At 35.3% G+C, this 19,391-nt stretch overlaps 1 protein-coding gene across 1 annotated transcript in view; it reads right to left on the bottom strand.

Moving 5' to 3' along the window:
* Window positions 1-19,391, bottom strand: part of LOC114660898 (general transcription factor 3C polypeptide 1-like) — a 70,537-nt gene that overhangs the window by 43,617 nt on the left and 7,529 nt on the right. The window contains exons 4-14 of the mRNA XM_028813884.2: window positions 19,109-19,252; window positions 18,673-18,769; window positions 16,304-16,427; window positions 14,386-14,541; window positions 9,124-9,239; window positions 8,274-8,604; window positions 7,972-8,162; window positions 3,291-3,424; window positions 2,674-2,827; window positions 2,457-2,560; window positions 331-533 (exon numbers count right to left, since the gene is read on the bottom strand). Coding sequence (XP_028669717.2) covers window positions 331-533; window positions 2,457-2,560; window positions 2,674-2,827; window positions 3,291-3,424; window positions 7,972-8,162; window positions 8,274-8,604; window positions 9,124-9,239; window positions 14,386-14,541; window positions 16,304-16,427; window positions 18,673-18,769; window positions 19,109-19,252 — 1,754 coding nt within the window. The remainder of the gene's footprint in view (window positions 1-330; window positions 534-2,456; window positions 2,561-2,673; window positions 2,828-3,290; window positions 3,425-7,971; window positions 8,163-8,273; window positions 8,605-9,123; window positions 9,240-14,385; window positions 14,542-16,303; window positions 16,428-18,672; window positions 18,770-19,108; window positions 19,253-19,391) is intronic.

Here is a 19,391-nt window from a genome sequence, read left to right as displayed (position 1 = left end):
ATAATTTGCTTAGACTTCAATATGACAGCCTCACATATACACCATAAAGCAAAGCTAGGACCTATTAAAATGATACTAAGCAACATTTCCTTGTGAAGTTTCAGACTGCTAAATTTAAAGTATGAAGAGTATAAATAGCAAATCTTTGCAACTGAAATAATAATGTTCAAAAGACAAAATACAGAAATTAAAATTGTTACATGAAGGGTCTACATAGAAACAGTAGAAGACAGATAGTACTGTATTGAATTTAAATATCGTTAAGTGAGAATAAGTGTAATTAAATAAATACTTTAAAAAGCTGAGAGGAGAAAAATAGATTGTGTGTACCTATAAGTGGTTGGAAATTTTTTAGCTGTTTCACTCCCATCTTCTCGTCTGTTTTGCTGCTAGTAGATTTACAGGGGCTCTCAGGCTGATTTGTAGAACCATCATGATTCTCTTCAGGAACTTGGCTATTGTCACCACCATTCTCAATACTGTCTTTATTCTGAGTATCATCTGGCCCATTCTTATTTTGCAGAAACTTCATTCTTTATTAGACAGAAACAGTGCACAAAATTCAATAAACATTAAGATACCAGTAAGAGTCAATGAACACATTCAAAAAGGTCACAGTAAATACAACATGTTGTCAATACTTCCACAGACAAGCTAAGCATACACTGTGCTGGCAAACCAATACAAGTAAAATACAAATCAACAGCAGCCAAAACAGAACTAGAACAAAAATGATATAAATGTATTCAAGGGTCAAATATATTGTGAAATTGGTATAGAAAAATAGTTGTGGAATAAGAGATTCAACTAACAAATACAAAACAGAAAGGTTTGGACAAAGCCTAGGAAGGGTGTGTGTGTGTGTGTGTGTGTGTGTGTGTGAGTGAGCATGCCCTGTGAGATGCCGACACGGTTGTATTCTGTCTTGCGCATAGTATCGCGAGGAAGGTCTGTGGCACCCCAGGACACTAAAGCTGGATTAAATGTGGTTCAACAAATAGTGGAATAAACACTTCAATGAAGGAACTAACATGCCAAAAAACAAACACTGTATGTAGTTTGCATGGCAGGTTTCAGTCTCCAAAGATATGTCCATCCATCCATTATCCAACCCGCAATATCCTAACTACAGGGTCACTGGGGTCTGCTGGAGCCAATCCCAGCTAACACAGGGCGCAACAAACCCCGGGCAGGGTGCCAGCCCACCACAGCCAAAGATATGTACACCTGAAGAAAAAAAAATCAAAGTAAAATTTTTAAAAAATTGGGTCAGCAAGGTGTTAACGGTTTAAAATGCCTAGTTTCACATAAGCTCTCATGGGTTTCATTTTGCAGCATGTTGAGAAATTAACCATAGACTGCTCTGGCCTGACTTGTTTCATATATGTTTCTAAGAACGCGGTTTATTTAAGGTAACCACACACTTTATGGAATATGATGCCTTTTCAATAATGGAGTGTTAAAAACTGAAAAATAAAGATCTTAAGTTTTGTAGAAGTAGCATAGAGAGAGACCTTAACTACACAGATAAAGCCTGCAAAATCCAGCTAACTGACATGGCAAGACAAGACCAAATAAACGTTGCTTCAGGAGTCATGACTAAATATTCATTCTTAAAATCACTTGTTTTGATAAATCATTTCTGAGCTGTCCAGGAGTTCCCAAACCCAAAATTAATCTACAAGGAGGTCTCAAAAAATTCACGGAATTGTTTAAAAATAATAATCCCTTTTAGTCAGTGTCAAAATACTCCCGTGAGATGTCATACACTCCTGCGTCCAGTCTCAATTTTAATTTTAGGAACAAAAAGAAGTCACAGGGAGTAAGACCTGGAGAGTACATTAGGTGTAAAAGCAACAGCCAAATTGCTTTTGGTCAAAAACTCTTTGACAACGCGGGGAATGCAGCTGTTCCATCATGGTGTAAAAATGCAGGTTTACGTGCACCACTTGTACAAACTCCCCCCATACCCCCCCTCCGGATGCTATCCCATAGGCACCTCAGCAGTTCAGTGTAATGCTTCTTATTAACAGTCTAGTCTGTTCATGGGGAAACTACTTATTTACATATCCAAAATGTCAAAAAATGCACCCATCATTCTCTTGATGTCTGAAATGACCTGACATGCTTTTGTTGGCTTGTACATAAAAAAAAAAAAAAAAAAAAAGCCAAAAATCACATGCATGATTATAGAACAAATTCATATTTCAATCATTTCAGCACAATGCCACTTGGCAGTTCTAGTCACAAAGCTATAGGCATACAATATTTAGTGGCACAGTCAATACCTATACCCTATTCCTACCCTATTCATGGATTCTGAGAATTTTTGTGTCCCCCCTTGTATGGTAACTCTGAAAGCTAACTACAAATTAAAGATAACTGCACATTGTAATAACTTGTATCCAATCAGAAAAAGAAAAAGAACACTGACAATACATTACTGTTCAACTTACCGGCTTGCATTGTAACTACTTGACATACGGAATCTAACTTGTTCAATGGCACTTTTCACAAGAGGGTCATTTGGAAGAATGGAAGGATGGACAACCAGTTCAACCTTGAAATTTAAAGTGGCACAAAGAGACATAAATCATTAGTGTAACAATCAAAAAAAAAAAAAACTACTTAAAATCGGAGTTTTCCAAAAATTCAACATTTTCAAAAAGATACCTTTTTGTTAATTCCGTCTTGAACAAGTGTTGTTCTGTACAGTCTCAGCAGTCCTTCTTGAGAGAGCCTTTGGACAAGTCTTAGAGTAGATTTTTTACAACACTTAGTTGCTACTCCTTCCTGTTTTTCTTCATCATTGATCATTTTCTGCAGTCTTAACACAAAGATCTCATTAAAGTCAAATAATTTGGAAGAGTATATCAGCATTAATGTGTTCTCAATAGTCAGTATATTTTGAATGATAACCTTAAGTATGTTAAATTTTCCCTTGCAAATTAAAAAGAAATCTAAGTAATATAATTGTCCTTACAATATTATCACCCAATCTATATTCTGTGCAAGTTCGACCTTTAGTTTTGAACAATAAGCATCTCCACCTTGCTCAGAATCTTTCTGCATATTAAACTGTGCATTTCCAATGGGTTTATGTCAGATATTCTCAGGAAATGTAACATTTTTGCAAACTCACCTAAACTGCAGAGTGTATGACTGACAAAGTCTGGTTTTTAAATAGTAATGTAGCTTTCTAAGTGCACTGAATCTAAATAAACCTTCTTTCCACTTCACTTTAATAAGTCACCCTTCAATATGAACTTTAAAAATGGCTTCAAACTCACAAATAAAGGCTTTCAACCAACTTCAGTTTCTGAACAGCCTCAACAATCATGTTCTTTCGTTTTAACAATCTGTACGTCTCATGAGGGCGATCAATTCGTAATCGCTGGCTTTTTTTCGATACCTTAGCCCTGTTCTAGAAAAACAGAAAATAAATCCAAGATTAGAAAGAACACTGCAACTGTATAAGCAAATGAATTTCTAAATTTATCTGAAAAAGAAGAGTAGTAAATGCTGATCAATTTAATTTTCATCTGGAAGGCCAAAAATAAAAGCACCACTGACACAGAACCCAACCGCACTTATTTTCAAATCAACAAAATTATTTTAAATGACAGCAATTTCATTTCAAAATTATATCCAAAAATTTTCTCCAGTATTTTAATTTTATTAATCCTGATATCTGAAGTCTTCTATTCTCCTTGTTTGTGGATATCATGAAAAAAAGTCAGAAAGCAAATGACGCAGGAGACTGGAAAGTTTGTTTACATTAAAAGTTTATTGTAATCTTCATTTTGTCCTGTTTATTTTATTAAAATGGTACGTAATACTGCTTCAAAAACAACAAATAAACCCACCAAACATTATTTTGTATTCAGTCAATTCTTTAGTGAACACTACCTATGGCTGCAAAGATCTAATTACTGACGAACAAGCATGTTAAGGGATTTGCTTAAGGTCAGATATGGAGTATGAGGCGTAGACTACCCAATACATTTACCTTTACCACTAGACTTTAATATCTTCTAGTTATCACTGAGGAGAATGTAGAGGATATAGTTACAGTACAGAAGAGGGATAATTCATCCTTTTATTTTTGGGTTCAACTTTAACTCATTTTGATTTAGCTTTCTGTTAAAAGTAAGTTTCTTGTTTATCTTCTTATATATAAACGTCTACGCATGGAAGTGTGTGCATCTGTCCAGCCAGAAGTGAGAGGTGGAGTTGGGGTAAGGGCTCCACCTCTGAGGAAACAGAAAACTTGCTGAGCCGCTAACAACACAAGCGGGGTCAGCATGTCAGCAAAACAAAACCTCGGAAGAAAGACAATCGCTACATTTCCGTTTTTTTTTCCTGATGATTTAAATAGTTTCTATGACCCCAGGCTTTTTACAGCCCGGGCTTACACAGCTAGTATTCTATAAAAGTCATGGTACATTATCATAAGACTTGTAATTTTTTCCTGATAATTTGCATAATTAATTCACAATAGCAGTTGGACTGTTTGATGAGAAGGGTCTTTTTAGTGAGTTTAGAATAATATTCTTTAGGTATTTTTGGTTTTGGGTAATTTTTAAGTTTGTACAGTATTAGGATACGAAATTCTCCCATAAGAAATAATAAACCTTCCTTACAGATTTCTAGATCAAGAAAATCGTTGTATGTGCATGTTGCACGTTTCTATAACAAATGTCACCATGAAGCAGATATTAATCAAATGCCCATATAATGCATATCCAACAATAATTCTGAGCTATAAATTTCAAATTTGTCAAAAAGGAATTATATGTCTTCAACAATTTTGAAGAAAAAAAAAAGAAGAAGTTTTAGAGAAAGAAAATTGGTTCCAGCATTTTGTGCCTTGCAAAGCCTGTGTTTGCCACAATATACAGTACACAGCATGTGTGATCTTACTGATGTATGTATCACACTGATCAAAACATACTTCATTTTCACCTTAAATTTCTTTGCAGATTAGATTCTGTGTAATTGGGAAGTAGTTTTTTCACCTATGCTTTGTTAGTAAAGCAGAAACTGTACTGTTTACTTTTGTACTTTTGTCTGTAGAGGACTGTATCTACAGCGCATCTTCAACCTGAGCCTGGAACATGGGAGAGTCCCGAGGCTTTGGAAAACGTCTTGCATCACCCCAGTCCCAAAGGTATCATGTCCTAGTGGGCTGAATGACGTCAGGCCTGTCGCCCTGACGTCACGTGATGAAGACCATGGAGCGGCTGCTGTTTCACCACCTGAGGCCACAGGTCTGCCACGCCCTTGACCCTCTGCAGTTCGCATACCAGGAGAAGGTGGGAGCGGACCTGTGGCCTCAGGTGGTGAAACAGCAGCCGCTCCATGGTGCCATCATCTATATGCTACACCGATCCCTCTCCCAATTGGACAGAGGCAGTGGTGCTGTAAGAATTATGTTTTTGGACTTCTCTAGCGCCTTCAACACCATCCAACCTCTGCTCCTTAGGGACAAGCTGACAGAGATGGGAGTAGATTCATACCTGGTGGCATGGATCGTGGACTATCTTACAGACAGACCTCAGTATGTGCGTCTCAGGAATTGCAGGTCTGACATTGTGGTCAGCAAAACAGGAGCGCCGCAGGGGACTGTACTTTCTCCAGTCCTGTTCAGCCTATATACATCGGACTTCCAATACAACTCGGAGTCCTGCCACGTGTAGAAGTTCGTTGACGACGCTGCTATCGTGGGCTGCATCAGGAGTGGGCAGGAGGAGGAGTATAGGAACCTAATCAAGGACTTTGTTAAATGGTGCAACTCAAACCACCTACACCTGAACACCAGCAAAACCAAGGAGCTGGTGGTGGATTTTAGGAGACCCAGGGCCCTCCTGGACCCCATGATCATCAGAGGTGACTGTGTGCAGAGAGTGTAGACCTATAAATACCTGGGAAGTGCAGCTGGATGATAAATTGGACTGGACTGCCAATACTGATGCTCTGTGCAAGACAGAGCCGACTATAATTCCTTAGAAGACTGGCGTCCTTCAACATCTGCAATAAAATGCTGCAGATGTTCTCTCAGACAGTTGTGGCGAGTGCCCTCTTCTATGCAGTGGTGTGCTGGGGAGGCAGCATAAAAAAGAAGGATGCCTTACGCCTGGACAAACTGGTGAGGAAGGCAGGCTCTATTCTAGGCATGGAGCTGGACAGTTTGACATCTGTGGCAGAGCAACACGGGCGCTGAGCACGCTCCTGTCAATCATGGAGAATCCACTGCATCCACTGAACAGGATCATCTCCAGACAGAGGTGCAGCTTCAACGACAGACTGCTGTTACTGTCCTGCTCCCACTGACAGACTGAGGAGATCGTTCCTCCACCACACTATGCGACTCTTCAATTCCACCCAGGGGTTTAAAGTTAACATTATACAAAGTTATTGTCTGTTATACCTGCATTGTTATCACTTTAATTTAATATTGTTTTTGTATCAGTATGCTGCTGATGGAGTATGTGAATTTCCCCTTGGGATTAATAAAGTATCTATCTATTTACTTACGTGAACTACTTTTGTAAAACAACATGGTTAGTTTATTGTTCGTTTACCTAAATTCATTTTATTTCCAGAATACAATGGCAATTTTTAGATCTCAAAATACAATTAAAAAGATAACTTGCCTTGTGAAAGTAAACGTTTTCTATCATATTGTACTGTTCTTTACTTTTATTTTGAAGGAGCATCTACACTGTACATTTCTCTATGTTGGAAGTACACTACCGTAACTCATTTTGAAAGACTTTAGCACTTGCATAAATCAATACAGACAAGACACGTCTAACATGATTAATATATAAAAGATTTATGATCAGTTGATAAAAAAAAACAATATTAATCTCCCCTTACTATGTTTTACTTCTGCAGTTTTACAGTTTTAATAGCTGTATAGTTTAAATACTGTTATTCTATTGCTGTAACATTTATGTTTCTCTTTTTTGATACTCATTGAACTTTTATAAACGAACCTGCAATTTCTAAGTATACAAACTTAAGTAAATTATTCAATTTTGCATTAAATACTTGTTTATACTTGTTCTTTTTCAAAGCTTATACTGCCTTTTATATTACTGTGTAGATTTCTAGAAATGTAAGCAGGACATAAAAATTAGATAGTGGTCAAACATTGGAACAGTGTATAATCTTATTAATCTTATCTTAATCTTGTTATTGTGCAAAATAAAATGTACTTAAAGTAAAATTTTAGATCATTCAATTCAGAACTGACAAAAAAATGTACACTTCCTTAAGCCACTTCCATCAAGTAAAGAACCAAGCAACAAAATTACATCTTGAAAGGTACAACATTATTCTAATTTCTGTTTGGAAAATTTCAGCACATGATCATGAATCTCTTACATCATCTTCTATTTAAATAAAAAAAAAAATAAAAAAAAAAAGGTTGAAATGACTGATAAACAGCTTTGACTGTGAAGTAGAGGAAAAAAGAAACAGAAGAAGTTAGTGCTTGTAGAAAGGCAAAAAAGGATGTCAGTTTGGCAGCAAAAAGAAGTTCAGCACACATTATGTGATACAGAATAGCAGCAACAGCAAAAATGAACTTATTAATCATCTGAGCCCACTAAATTCCATTTGAAAGGAAGGGAAAAATAATATAGAAAGCGGCAAAGGCAAAAACGCATTCCCACACTCATGCACATATCCACATTTACATCAGCCATGCTCATTAAACTTAAATCTCCACTACCCAGATTGCGTTGGACCAACATAAAATCTATTTCACACTGTCAGCACCACAACTGGAAAACAATCTGAACTCCAACTGAAGTAGTAATGCTACCTTGCTCACCATCTTGCTGTCCATGTAGGATTTTAAATGAACTGTTTTCTGGCAGAAATAGAAATAATGTTCTCTAATTAAAAACAATGCATACAGCATATCAGGACAGAGAATAAAATGCTATGCTGTTCATTTACTTTAGATGTGCAGGGTCTCTCCAAACAGATTTCCTCAATGACCAGAGCATCTTCACCAATTTTCTCAGCTTGATCATTTGGCTTGACCAGTGTCACCTCTGAAGTCTCTTCCCTCTCAGCTTCAGATGCACGACTTTTAACAGGTGTGCCTTTAAAATTTTCCTTTTTTCTTGGTTTTGATGCTCCTGTTCCTTAAAAGACAGAAAGAGAAAACCAACACATAGTGGGATGGCTAAACAAGTAAATCTTAATATATCCGTTCTGAGGAATATAATTATGAAGCAAAAGATTACTTTATTTACCTACAGGTTTAGGCTTCTGAATGCTTTTATTCAGTTTAGAATTTTTTAATAGAAACTGTGTTTGTATTTTTTGCTCAGGATTTTTATTTCCTTTCTTTATTGTTGGCTTTGCATCACTTTCCTCCATTATGAGAATTTCCTCTTCTGAAGAAAGCACTGGGGAAAGAACCTCTTCTATTGGTATGTCCACAGGTAAAGATGAAACAGTGGTTGCCAGCTTTTCACTTCGTGCCTTTTCTCTTGCAAACTGCAGATTTAATTTGCTGTGCTCAACATAGCATTTGGCTATATATTTTGTGGTTCGTTGACGACCTTCATCTTCCATAAAACCCTACAGTAAAAAATTATTTACTCGATGAGATTTGTAATATTTCATATATTAAACACTGCACAATAAGTACAGTATATTCAGTAGTATATAGTAACTTGTGAGATGGGTGGATGGATGCTTTCTTTGTCCCCAAGGGGAAATTAAAATTTTATAGAAGGTCAAAAAAAAAAATAATCCACAACTCCCCAAACATACACAAAAACTTCTGGCTTGGATAGCAGAGAGCTGCTACTATCAATAACATGCATGTAGGTGGCAAGAAAATGAGGTAAGACCTGCTCAGAGTGAACCACACAGTTAAATATAAATTCACTGATATATAGCGATTTGGAGAGACAGTAAGTCATTACATGCACCAGGTTCAAAAAATGTTCTTTAGAGCTATACTTTAATCAAAGCCATTTAACACTAGAGTGACCAAAACCTGCACAGATTAGCTAACTAGTTTTATATATTTTACCTGTCAATTCTCAACATTAGAAAAAAAATAAAAATGTCAAACATAAAATGTTACAATACCTTAACCTTGTCGAAACGTTCAAGAAGGCGACAGATCATTCGAGATTCTAGTTTTCCCAAATTCATAACTTGTCTGATTTCAGATTGAGAAGCACCTTTGGTTCCTCTGCTTTCAACTGTATGGATTAAATTAAAAATAATTAACCTTTTTGCTTTTAATTTTGCACTAAAAAGTTCCCCCCCAAAAATTACATACATTGTACAACACTGTAACAGTTGCCTCGTTAAGCGATTTAGTTGTCAATTAGCCAGGTGAGATCTTAAAATAATACTGTTTAGCTCCTTCTGAAACTAACCCCAAAATTCATCTGGGGTACCTTGGTATTTTTGACTGTGAAGTAGTGATATATGACCTTTCAATCAAGCTTTTCAAATCCTCTGATTTCATATACATTCAACTTCCCAGTTTGTCAGTTAGGAATGACACTATTATTGTGATATTAAAATGTGAAAACTTTTGAGAAACACAAACAAAAATAAAGAAAAACAAACACACTTTTGTAATGACAAAAGCTGCGTTGAGCCTTATTTATATATATGGTCACATTTTGTAGACTCCCTTCCCCATTGGTGTTTTTATTTTTGTCCCAGGAAATATTTTTGTATTTGACTGTAAATCTTTGACCGTTTGCACCATCATCAAGTGGTTTATGCCCTCTGACTCAGTAAAAATGCAGCTTTCCATTACATATTAGGCACAATGCACATTAATTTTAGGCTATACTAACATTATCATAATGAGGAAAATGGAGAACTAAGAAACAAAGACAAAAGGAAAAAAAATTCATTTCAAAAATTATGCAAACAGAATAAATAATAAAATTAAAAACAAAACCCTTGTAGAATTGAACATTACTGTAAGCCTGTTCTGTGCAAATCATTCCCAGAGTCAAAAAGATACATTTACAAGTAATAACTTTGTTTTATTAACCATTAATGCTAGATAACAAAATATCACATACATTATGCTTGTCAGATTGAATGTCCCTACCCACATATAAAATTGAATAGATTTTTTAAAAAGTCACACATGAAGGAAAAAATTGGCACTTGATCGTAAACGAAGAATTGTTTGTTTCAACTCCAAATAAAATTGTCTTTGTGTTGCTCCAGATATGGCAAGCAAAGTTGTGATATTTTACAGATCTCTTTTTATACATTATTTCCACAATCAGTCTTTCTGCAATTTGGTTAGCTTGTATTGTCACCAGTAAAACTGAGAGCTGTATGGTTCTTAAATTCACCCTTTCATAATAATTAAACTACAGATTTTTTACTCCCTCATTGCTCTACATTGGATCTATGATTTTACTAAAAACAGACATCCTAAAAGAATCATTCTCCTCCTGATCCCATTTTGATTTAATCCTAAATCCTGAGCGTCCTCAGTTCCTTTTTTTTTTTTTTGCTAAAGTTATTGAGCATGGGAAAAACTGCTTCCCTTTCTCAATCAATGGCTTTAGAAAATAACTGCCATTATTTTCATATTTCTGTTATAATAACTGCCTTAAAATCACCACTTTAAAACTGCCTACCTACTATTAGTGCATATCGGCTAAATGAGGATTGCTGTCACGCAGTCTGCACAGTAGTTTACTGAAGCCGTGAATTTTAACCAACATTAAATGCATCAATGTGGTTTGTGTATTCTATGAGCTTTGCACTCACATAAGCTGCTTACCACAAATTATTCTTTCATGCAACATATACATCTTATTCTACTTTTTATTATACAATATTTTTTGATTTTCATGTTTTTTAGTTTTCATTATGCTATATCAGTTTTAAGAAATATGGTGGGTTGGGGATGAAGCTCACTTTTAAACACTGACTGCTTTAAGTGTACCAAATCAGATTTTGAAGTTTTAACAAATGCTACCACACCATTGCATTGAGACCCCACATTCAATTAACCTCAGATATGCTGGAATGCCACAGCTTCTGATCTAGTCAACCTGGAACTTTTGAATTGCAGTCTTCAGTAACCTTCCAAACTTCTTTACAGTATGACAACATCTACAGAAGATAAGAAGTGGAGCACCAAACGTTCCTCAGCTAACTGCTGCTTTAACGTTTGTCATTGTTTTCCTAGCAGAAACCAACTGACTCTGAGGTGGTACAGGAAAAGGAATGACTTTGCCATACTCTTCTTCACAGCACTGAACCGGCTCCATTCTTAGACCTAACACGCACTATTATAACACATTGCCCATTAAAATTTTCTTCTGAATGCCAGGTAGACAGGGGAAATATTTTATAATAGATTTTTCAGTAGTGATATGGCACATAGACTAATGTGACATGTCACTGGAATATGTACATTCTTAAACTTTTTACTTGATACAGTTAACTTATATACAACAGTAATTAAAATAAGAGCATTGAGAGCACACTTGGTAAGAAAGGGTTAATAAGGTTGACAATAAACTCTTTTATTAACACTAGAATTACCAGAGCCAACGAAAAAACTCGTAAATCCGGCCCACCTTAAATCCCTTCGCACCTCTCCGTCAGCGTTTTTTGTCTTCTAAATATGTCGATAAGCCCAAGCAGCAAGCAGCCTGCTATACCATCCCTCCACCACCTCAGAAAGGGCAAGAAGTTCTCCCAGTTCCTGCCTTGATTGTTTATCAGGGAGTGAGCTACCCAGAATTGTAAGGGGAAATAATTTAATGTGCATTTTGTGTCTACAACAATCTATGTAAACACATCATTAAAACAGAAACATTTTTCATGTTTTAGTAATAAATAACAAAATGTAGACATGAACTGTATAATGTGTGAAAGCTGAAGGCCAAATGTCAAATAAACACTTTCACAAAAGGTGCAAGTACAATATGACAGCTTCCATGGTGTTGTGGTTAGAGCTGCCGATTTATAATCCGGAGGTTGTGAGATTAAAACCAGCTCCCCAGCAAATTTACCACTTTGAGTAGTGAGCTACTCTTATTGTTAATATTATACAATAAAAACATACACTTGATTTGTGTCTGTAACAGTCGGTGTAAATTTATAGTACTTGTAAAAGTTAGTGTTTTTTTTTAATCCCCACTTTTATTCTTTCAGTCACGATCACGATACATACTACCGCCCCCCCCCGGATTTCACACTGTTAGTTTTATTTGAAACTGGGAATAACTGTAGATGTGAGTGGTGTTTTGAGACAATGGAACTGGAAATTCTCTGATCTGAAGGGATAAAAGCTGACACACAAATGCTGGTGAATCTGCCTTCTTCATATCTCACCATCACTTGAATTTTTTTTTATTCAGTTTTATTGAGTGTTCCTGTTCACGCAGAATTAGTATGCACCTTATGGTCCATGATGTCAAAGCCGCACTGACATTTAAAAAAAAAAAAAAAAAAAAAAAAAAAAGACACATAGGTATATATATGATATTTGGAATAATTCACTTTATGACCTGTATAGCACATTCCGGAAAACACTGTGGCACTGATGCAACATTATTCATATTAATTATCATGCCTTCTTGCCATTGTAATCAGTGACCGCGTTTTTTTTTCTTTTTCAATCTTGCCAGTGTCCACTTTTTTGGGTGCATGAGGTCATAATGCTAGTGTTGAGTAAAGCACTGAAATCCAAAAGTGTGGAACAAGTCTATTGAAGTATGTTTCCTATATGCATCCATAACCAATAATTTTCTGGTTTTCAATGCAAACCAAAAGTTTTAATGCGCTTCCTTGTTAGCCAACTGAAAATAACAATACAACTGGACAGTCTCAAAGTGTGTCAGCATTATGATATTTTTTGGATCAATTCAATTTTTCTTTATTAACTAAACTTCCAATGAAGGGCCTAGTTTAGTATTCAAAAAAATAAACTTTTGTGATATTATGGTGATTACTTTTAACAATCTGATTCAGACCCTGAATGCCAAGATGCCTCACTTTCGGTTTAGCAGATCTAGAGGAGAGGAACTACAGAAATAATGCCTGTATTTGAGGTATTAAAGAAAATTCAAAGGGTTGTAATCCAAATTTAGATGTGGGCTGCTAAATTTCCCAACCTACAGGATTTTTCCCTGGCAGCTAAAAGATATCATAGGTTATATTCTTCTACTCAAAATTCCTAGCGCCCAAGCCCAACCCCCAATAAAAAGGGCATTTCCAATCACACTGTACATAATACTAATTTTCCCCTTGAATGGCAGCAAATTTATTTGCTTACTGATTTTAGTCCAGCAACAAATCAGTAATGAAAAAAAACTTGTGAATGGGACTATAAATATTTACTGTATTTTGTACTGGGCTTGTCTAAAGTGGATGATCCCCAATTTTGAGACCATACTGTAAAAAGAATATTTTTATGGCATTTACAAGTGGATTAACATATTTATAACGGTACAAGACTTCTGAACATAAACTTTTCTTGTCTTCAGAGTACGTGAATCTCTTGTGTGGTAGACTTCAAGTAGGAATAATTCATTATTCAGACCAGACTAAAATTATATTCACTATTTCTCCAAAAAAACTGAATAGTAGGAATACCACAATTAAACACAATGCTATGCATCTATGTATAAAGTGTATTGGCTATGTTTCAATTAACAAAATAAAATGTTATAAATAAAATGACTTAGATAAACATAATTTTCCTCTTTTTAAATGTGTTATTTAAAATTACTTTGGAAAAACCTAATCATCTTCCCTCAATTTTATTTCTTTATTAAAGATGACTTACTTGTTAGACTTCTGTCTCTCAATGACTGAAATGGAGGAGGACCTGGACTCAATGGGTAAAACCAACCTTCAATACTCTATGCTATCTTAGAAGCTGCTGCAAAACTTCAGGCTTCAACAGCTATTCAGCAGCATTTCATAAGAAAACTTATATAAAGATTTAGATTCTTACGATTATGAAAATTAATTTCATTTCAAGAATACTGAGCTACAGTCCACTGATTATCTTTCAGAGATCAAATGCTTTATGTTAAGAAGTTAGAAGAATAAGAAATGGTCAGATTACATCTGTTACACACTCAGATGCTGTAAAAATAGAATAATTTAAAAAACACTAAGGTCCGAAGTTAAAGGAAGTATGAACAATAAAATAAAAAATAACTTTGGACAATTTTTTTATCATCATCTTCCTGGAACTTTACTGAACGTTCAAGCTTTAAAATGATTGAAGTCATTACTTTAAAGCTTCTTTTCATAGCTTGTATATAGGCCTACAGTAGTCCCTTAAGTGCAAGAGGGCAGAAAGAATGCTGCAGGGCTCCAATGATCCATTTTACTTACTCAGTTCATAGGCCTGCGTAAGCAAATCCCTTTGAACAACTCGACCTTCAGCCTGATGTATTTTTTTATCATCCTCATCCTCATTTTCATCATCCTCCTCAGTGGTTCTCTTTTTTTCTGGCAAGAGTTTAAGGCATCGAACAACAATATCTGTTCCTATGAAACAAACAAACAAAAAAATTATTTTATATCTATTATACACACACACACACAGAGGAACTTTTAAAGTATTCAGCTTTGATTCAGATTTCTTTACTTTCTGCACTTTCTGTTGTCGATTTAGTTTTAAATGGCTACATATGCAATTTTGACCATTAATCCACAATAATCCATAATGACAAAGTGAAAACAGGTCTTCAGAAAGGTTTGTAAATTTAATAAATATCAAAACCTGAAAACTCCCATTTATACAAGTATTCAGACCCTTTGCAGAGGCACTCTAAATTGCGGTCAGGCGCATTCTCTTTGCTTTAATTATCATTAAGGTGTGTGTAGAACTTGACTGGAGTCCACCTTTGGTAAAATGAATTGACTGGGCACAATTTAGATAGGCACACACGTGTGTTTATGAGTTCACACAATTCAGCACAAAGACCAAGCCATAAAGCCTAAGAAACCTTCTGTAGACCCCCATGATAAAAGTGTGCGAGACATGGTATAATACCATATCTAAAGTGGCCTCAATAATTATGAAATGGAAGAAGTTTGGAACCACGAGGACTGTTCCTTCAGTTAGTCAACTGGCTAAACTGAGTACGTGGGCAAGAAAAGCCTTGGTTAAGGGAGTTGCCTAAGAACTCAATGGCCACTGTAACCAAGCTTCAAAAGGCCTCTGCTATGATGAGGAAAACCTGCTGGAAGGATGACCATCTCAACAGCATCTTATTAATAACAACAACAACAACATTTATTTATATAGGATATTTTCATATAAATGTAGCTCAAAGTGCTTTACATGATGGGGAAAAAAGACAAAATAAATAATTAAAATTAGGGGACACTAATTAACATAGAATAAAAGTAAGGTCCATAATCAGTTGTTTATAGTAAATTGGCTAGACAAAAGCTACTCTTGAGTAAAATGCATATGACAGAGTGTGCCAAATAGCATGTAAAAAGACTCTGAAAGCATACAGGAAAAAAAAGATTCTCTGATCTGATTAAACAAAAATTGAACTCTTTGGGAAGAATCCCAAGCACTATGGCTGGCAAATAACAGGAACTGTTCATCAAGGCCTATTACCATTCCTAAGCGTGGTAGTGGCAGGATTGTGCAATAGGTGTGCGTCTCAGCAGCAAGGATGGGGAAACTGGACAAAATGAAGGGAAGGTTGAATGCAGCCAAACAACACAGAATATCTGTGGAGAGACTTGAAGACGGCAGTATACAGACGCTTCCAGTTCAACCTAACACAGCCTGCAAAGCAAAACGGGATAAACTGCCCAAATCCAAGTGTACAAAGCTTTTAGAGACTTACCCAAGAAGACTTGAAGATGAAATTACTGCCAAAGGAGCTTCTACAAAGTACTAAATTAAATGGTTGAATACTTGCATTAATAGGAGATTTTAATTTTTGATATTTAACAAGCTTAGAAATGTTTCTGAAAATGTGTTCACTTTGTCTTTGAGTTATAGGATGTAGATTGATGGGCAAAAGGACAATAATTATCCATTTAAAAATTAAAATTACAATACAATAAAATGTGTGGAAAATGAAGGGGTCTGAATAATTTCTGAATCCACTTTATGTATAAATACAAATGCTGAGGTTTCATGAAAACTCATTGCTGAAACATTTTTACATTTCGGTTTGTGCACATTAACTGCTGTTATGAATTAAGCATTAAATCAAAGAGTCTTATTCAAAGCTCCCTTTTCATTAAGCAGACGAAAGCAAAAGTGTGTTTTATTATTTACCTTTCTTTGTTTTGCAGACAGTAGCACCAGGATCTATTTCTTGCAAAGGCTTCACAATAATTTGGGCTTTGCCTGCTGCAAGCAAATACTGATATAATCTTTTAAATGTTCGCTCACAAACATTCTGCAGAGAAAAAAAAAATAAAACAAATGGATAAATTATTAATGTGCCACCTGCTACTCAAACTGAACATGGGGGTACAATTGCTCAATGTTTTTCATTCTTAGCTACTTTCCACCCCTTTACACAAGTACCTTGATGATTTTGACACCTAGGCTCTCTTTGGGGTAATTTGTTTCATCATCATTTTAAGGTCACTTTAATGCTTTTATCTTTTAAAAAAACTAAGCATCTGAAATATATGTTATATAAATCCTAAATTGTGTTCACACTCAATAGACTCAGAACAGAGATCACCAAGCACATTCACACTGCATCTGGTAAGGGGTCACTTGGCTGCTCGACTTTAACAGGTTGTGACCCCAAATTTTAGAACCAAAAATACTCCATTTTGCACAAGAAGATTAAAATCAAGTTCCATACAAGTAAAAAGGCAGCCATCTAGTGGCCAGGACAGCAATTGCCTGAACCAATCTGGGAAAGGAAAAACAGAAGTTAACATTACCTTGTCGACATTTTCATAATTTCTATGGCAAGTGTACATAATTATTCTCCCACATGTACAAACAGTGGATCTAGAAATTCTGTGTTAAAGATTAAGTATACAAAGATAGATTTAAGCATACTACTCATTAATCCTTATTCATAAATTTCTCTTCAGAAGTCATATGAACTAATACAGTCCTTTTGGCATTATTATTAACCGAGCTTTGCTTCAATTCTTATGCTAATTATTTAAACACCAGGGCCAAATAGTTATAATAAAGCCTTCTAATACATAACCATAATGTGAGAGCACTGCATATTTACTACATTCTAAGCAATTTATTTCACTGTTTAAATGTTTGATACCGTAGAAAAACTATTTTCTTGAGATCTGAAGTAAAAAAAATAGTAAACACAACTTCAACAGGAAAACAAATTAAAAGAACTGCATTTTGATTAAAATGTTAATGCACAGTAACAATTTGATAAACAGAAAAAAATGTTTGGCCACACTTTCAGTTGTATGGTCTCAGAACCTGTCAGGTCATTAGTATGGTGTGGCTTAGCTTTTTAGGTGTTAGACTGGTTAAGAATTGCCATTCTTTGACAGGTCAAATATTGTGCAGCTCTCAGCAATGATTAGCTCATCTACACAACTGACTGATGAGCTAAAAATTAAACTAACTTATATCTACAAAGAACTGGAAATGTTATAAAAATAAATCTTAGTGCTTCCAGTTAGCAATTTCCTCAGTCTGAAGCGTCATTAAGAAACTGCAGTTAAGGGAAGTGATTGAGATCAAGACAAGATGTGGAATACCAAGAAAACTGCCAGAAAGAACAGCTTGTATCCACTGCAGGGTGGTCAAACAAAACACCCCTATAACTGCAAGGGACCAGCAAGGTGGTTAAGCGGAGAAAGGAGTGATGAAGCACTGCTCTAACATGCAGTGTTACTTTAATGGACATGGCTTCATGGAAGAGCTATTAGAAGGATATCTCACCTGTGATCTCATTGCAAAAAACGACATCTTGAGTATGCAAAACAACATCTGCATAACATAGAGCCATTTTGGAACTAAGTGCCCTGGGCAGATGACAAAACCATAAAAGGTTTGTTTGGAGAAAAAAGGAGCAGTACTTGAAGAAAACCCAGATATGAACATCATTGAAAATCTGTGGTTAGTTCTTAAATATGCTGTGAACAGAGGACAGCCCAAGAATATTTCACTGCAAGTGATGTGCAACGAAGAATGAGGAAAAGATTTCCAAAACACAAATTCAAAAGACTCATAGTTGGCTACAAAAAAAGTTTGCAAACTGATTTTAGCCAAATGGGGTGTTACTACATGCTGACTTAGTAGGGTGCCCACACTTTGCAATTGCCACATTTACCCTTATTTTTTTTTTTTTTTTTCTTCCTCAATCGTGACTGTGCATGAATATTTTCATAAAAATTCCAGTGTTTTAGATGTTGTTTGGTGTCAAAGTTGCATTTTTTTTAACTTCAAATAACAACAAAGTTTTTAGTTTGGCAGAGGGTGTCTAAACTTTTGCATGGAACTGTATTTATTATTTTCTTATCAGTGCAGCAAATACTGGTCATCAGCATAGCAGTATGTTGTTGCGCCATGTACTAAAATGTCTTTACATATTTAATGTTTCTAAACTAATGGGGCAAACAGATGGGAGTACATTTAATTATGTTATAATACAGAAAATTAAAAAAAAAAAAAGGCTTTGTTCACACTTTTCTTCTTACCAACTCCTCCTTTAAATGAGACATGGTGGAAAGGTTGTTTTCTTTAGATGACAATATTTGACACACTTTCTCCATCAATAGAGCATACTTGCTTCTCCTAAAATGAATTTTTATAAAATGTCTTAAATATGTGAAATTTATAACACTAACAATAACAAAAACTATAAAATCATGAAACTTTGAGAATATCAATTTAAAAACATGCATATTCCTTTAAAATGTGGCATTTTTACAAGAACATGTGATCTAAATATTTGTCTCTAAAATAGCTGGTCAGCAAGCTAACAAACAATAAATTTTAATGAAAGATGTTATTCATGTCAGTCATGCATACACAGTATGCAAGGATTTAAATATTTAGCAACCAAACGGTCTCAGCAAGAACTTACTTTAAAATATTTTAGAGAATTCCAGCAAAGATAAATTATAAGCTTACCTGTCCACGTGAAATCTTTTCAGCAGAAGTAACACTGAATGCTGCTGGCTGCCATTGGGCAACCGGATAACATGGGACTGTAGAGTAACTAAATTGTTGCGGTCAAGAGGTTTTCTTAAATAATGCAGTTTTCGTGCATCAGTCCTATAACAGAAACTCCAGACTCAGTACTTAAATTAAGCTTGTATTTTTAAATATCACCAGTACCGCTCAAGACAAATAGGCAAAATACTGAAAATAATCATAAATAATTGTAAATGGACAAAAACTGAGCAACACACTT

The sequence above is a fragment of the Erpetoichthys calabaricus genome, chromosome 11 (genome assembly GCF_900747795.2).
Source record: "Erpetoichthys calabaricus chromosome 11, fErpCal1.3, whole genome shotgun sequence".
NCBI classification, from domain to species: Eukaryota; Metazoa; Chordata; class Cladistia; order Polypteriformes; family Polypteridae; genus Erpetoichthys; species Erpetoichthys calabaricus.
This window is presented reverse-complemented; position numbering and strand designations above follow the sequence as displayed.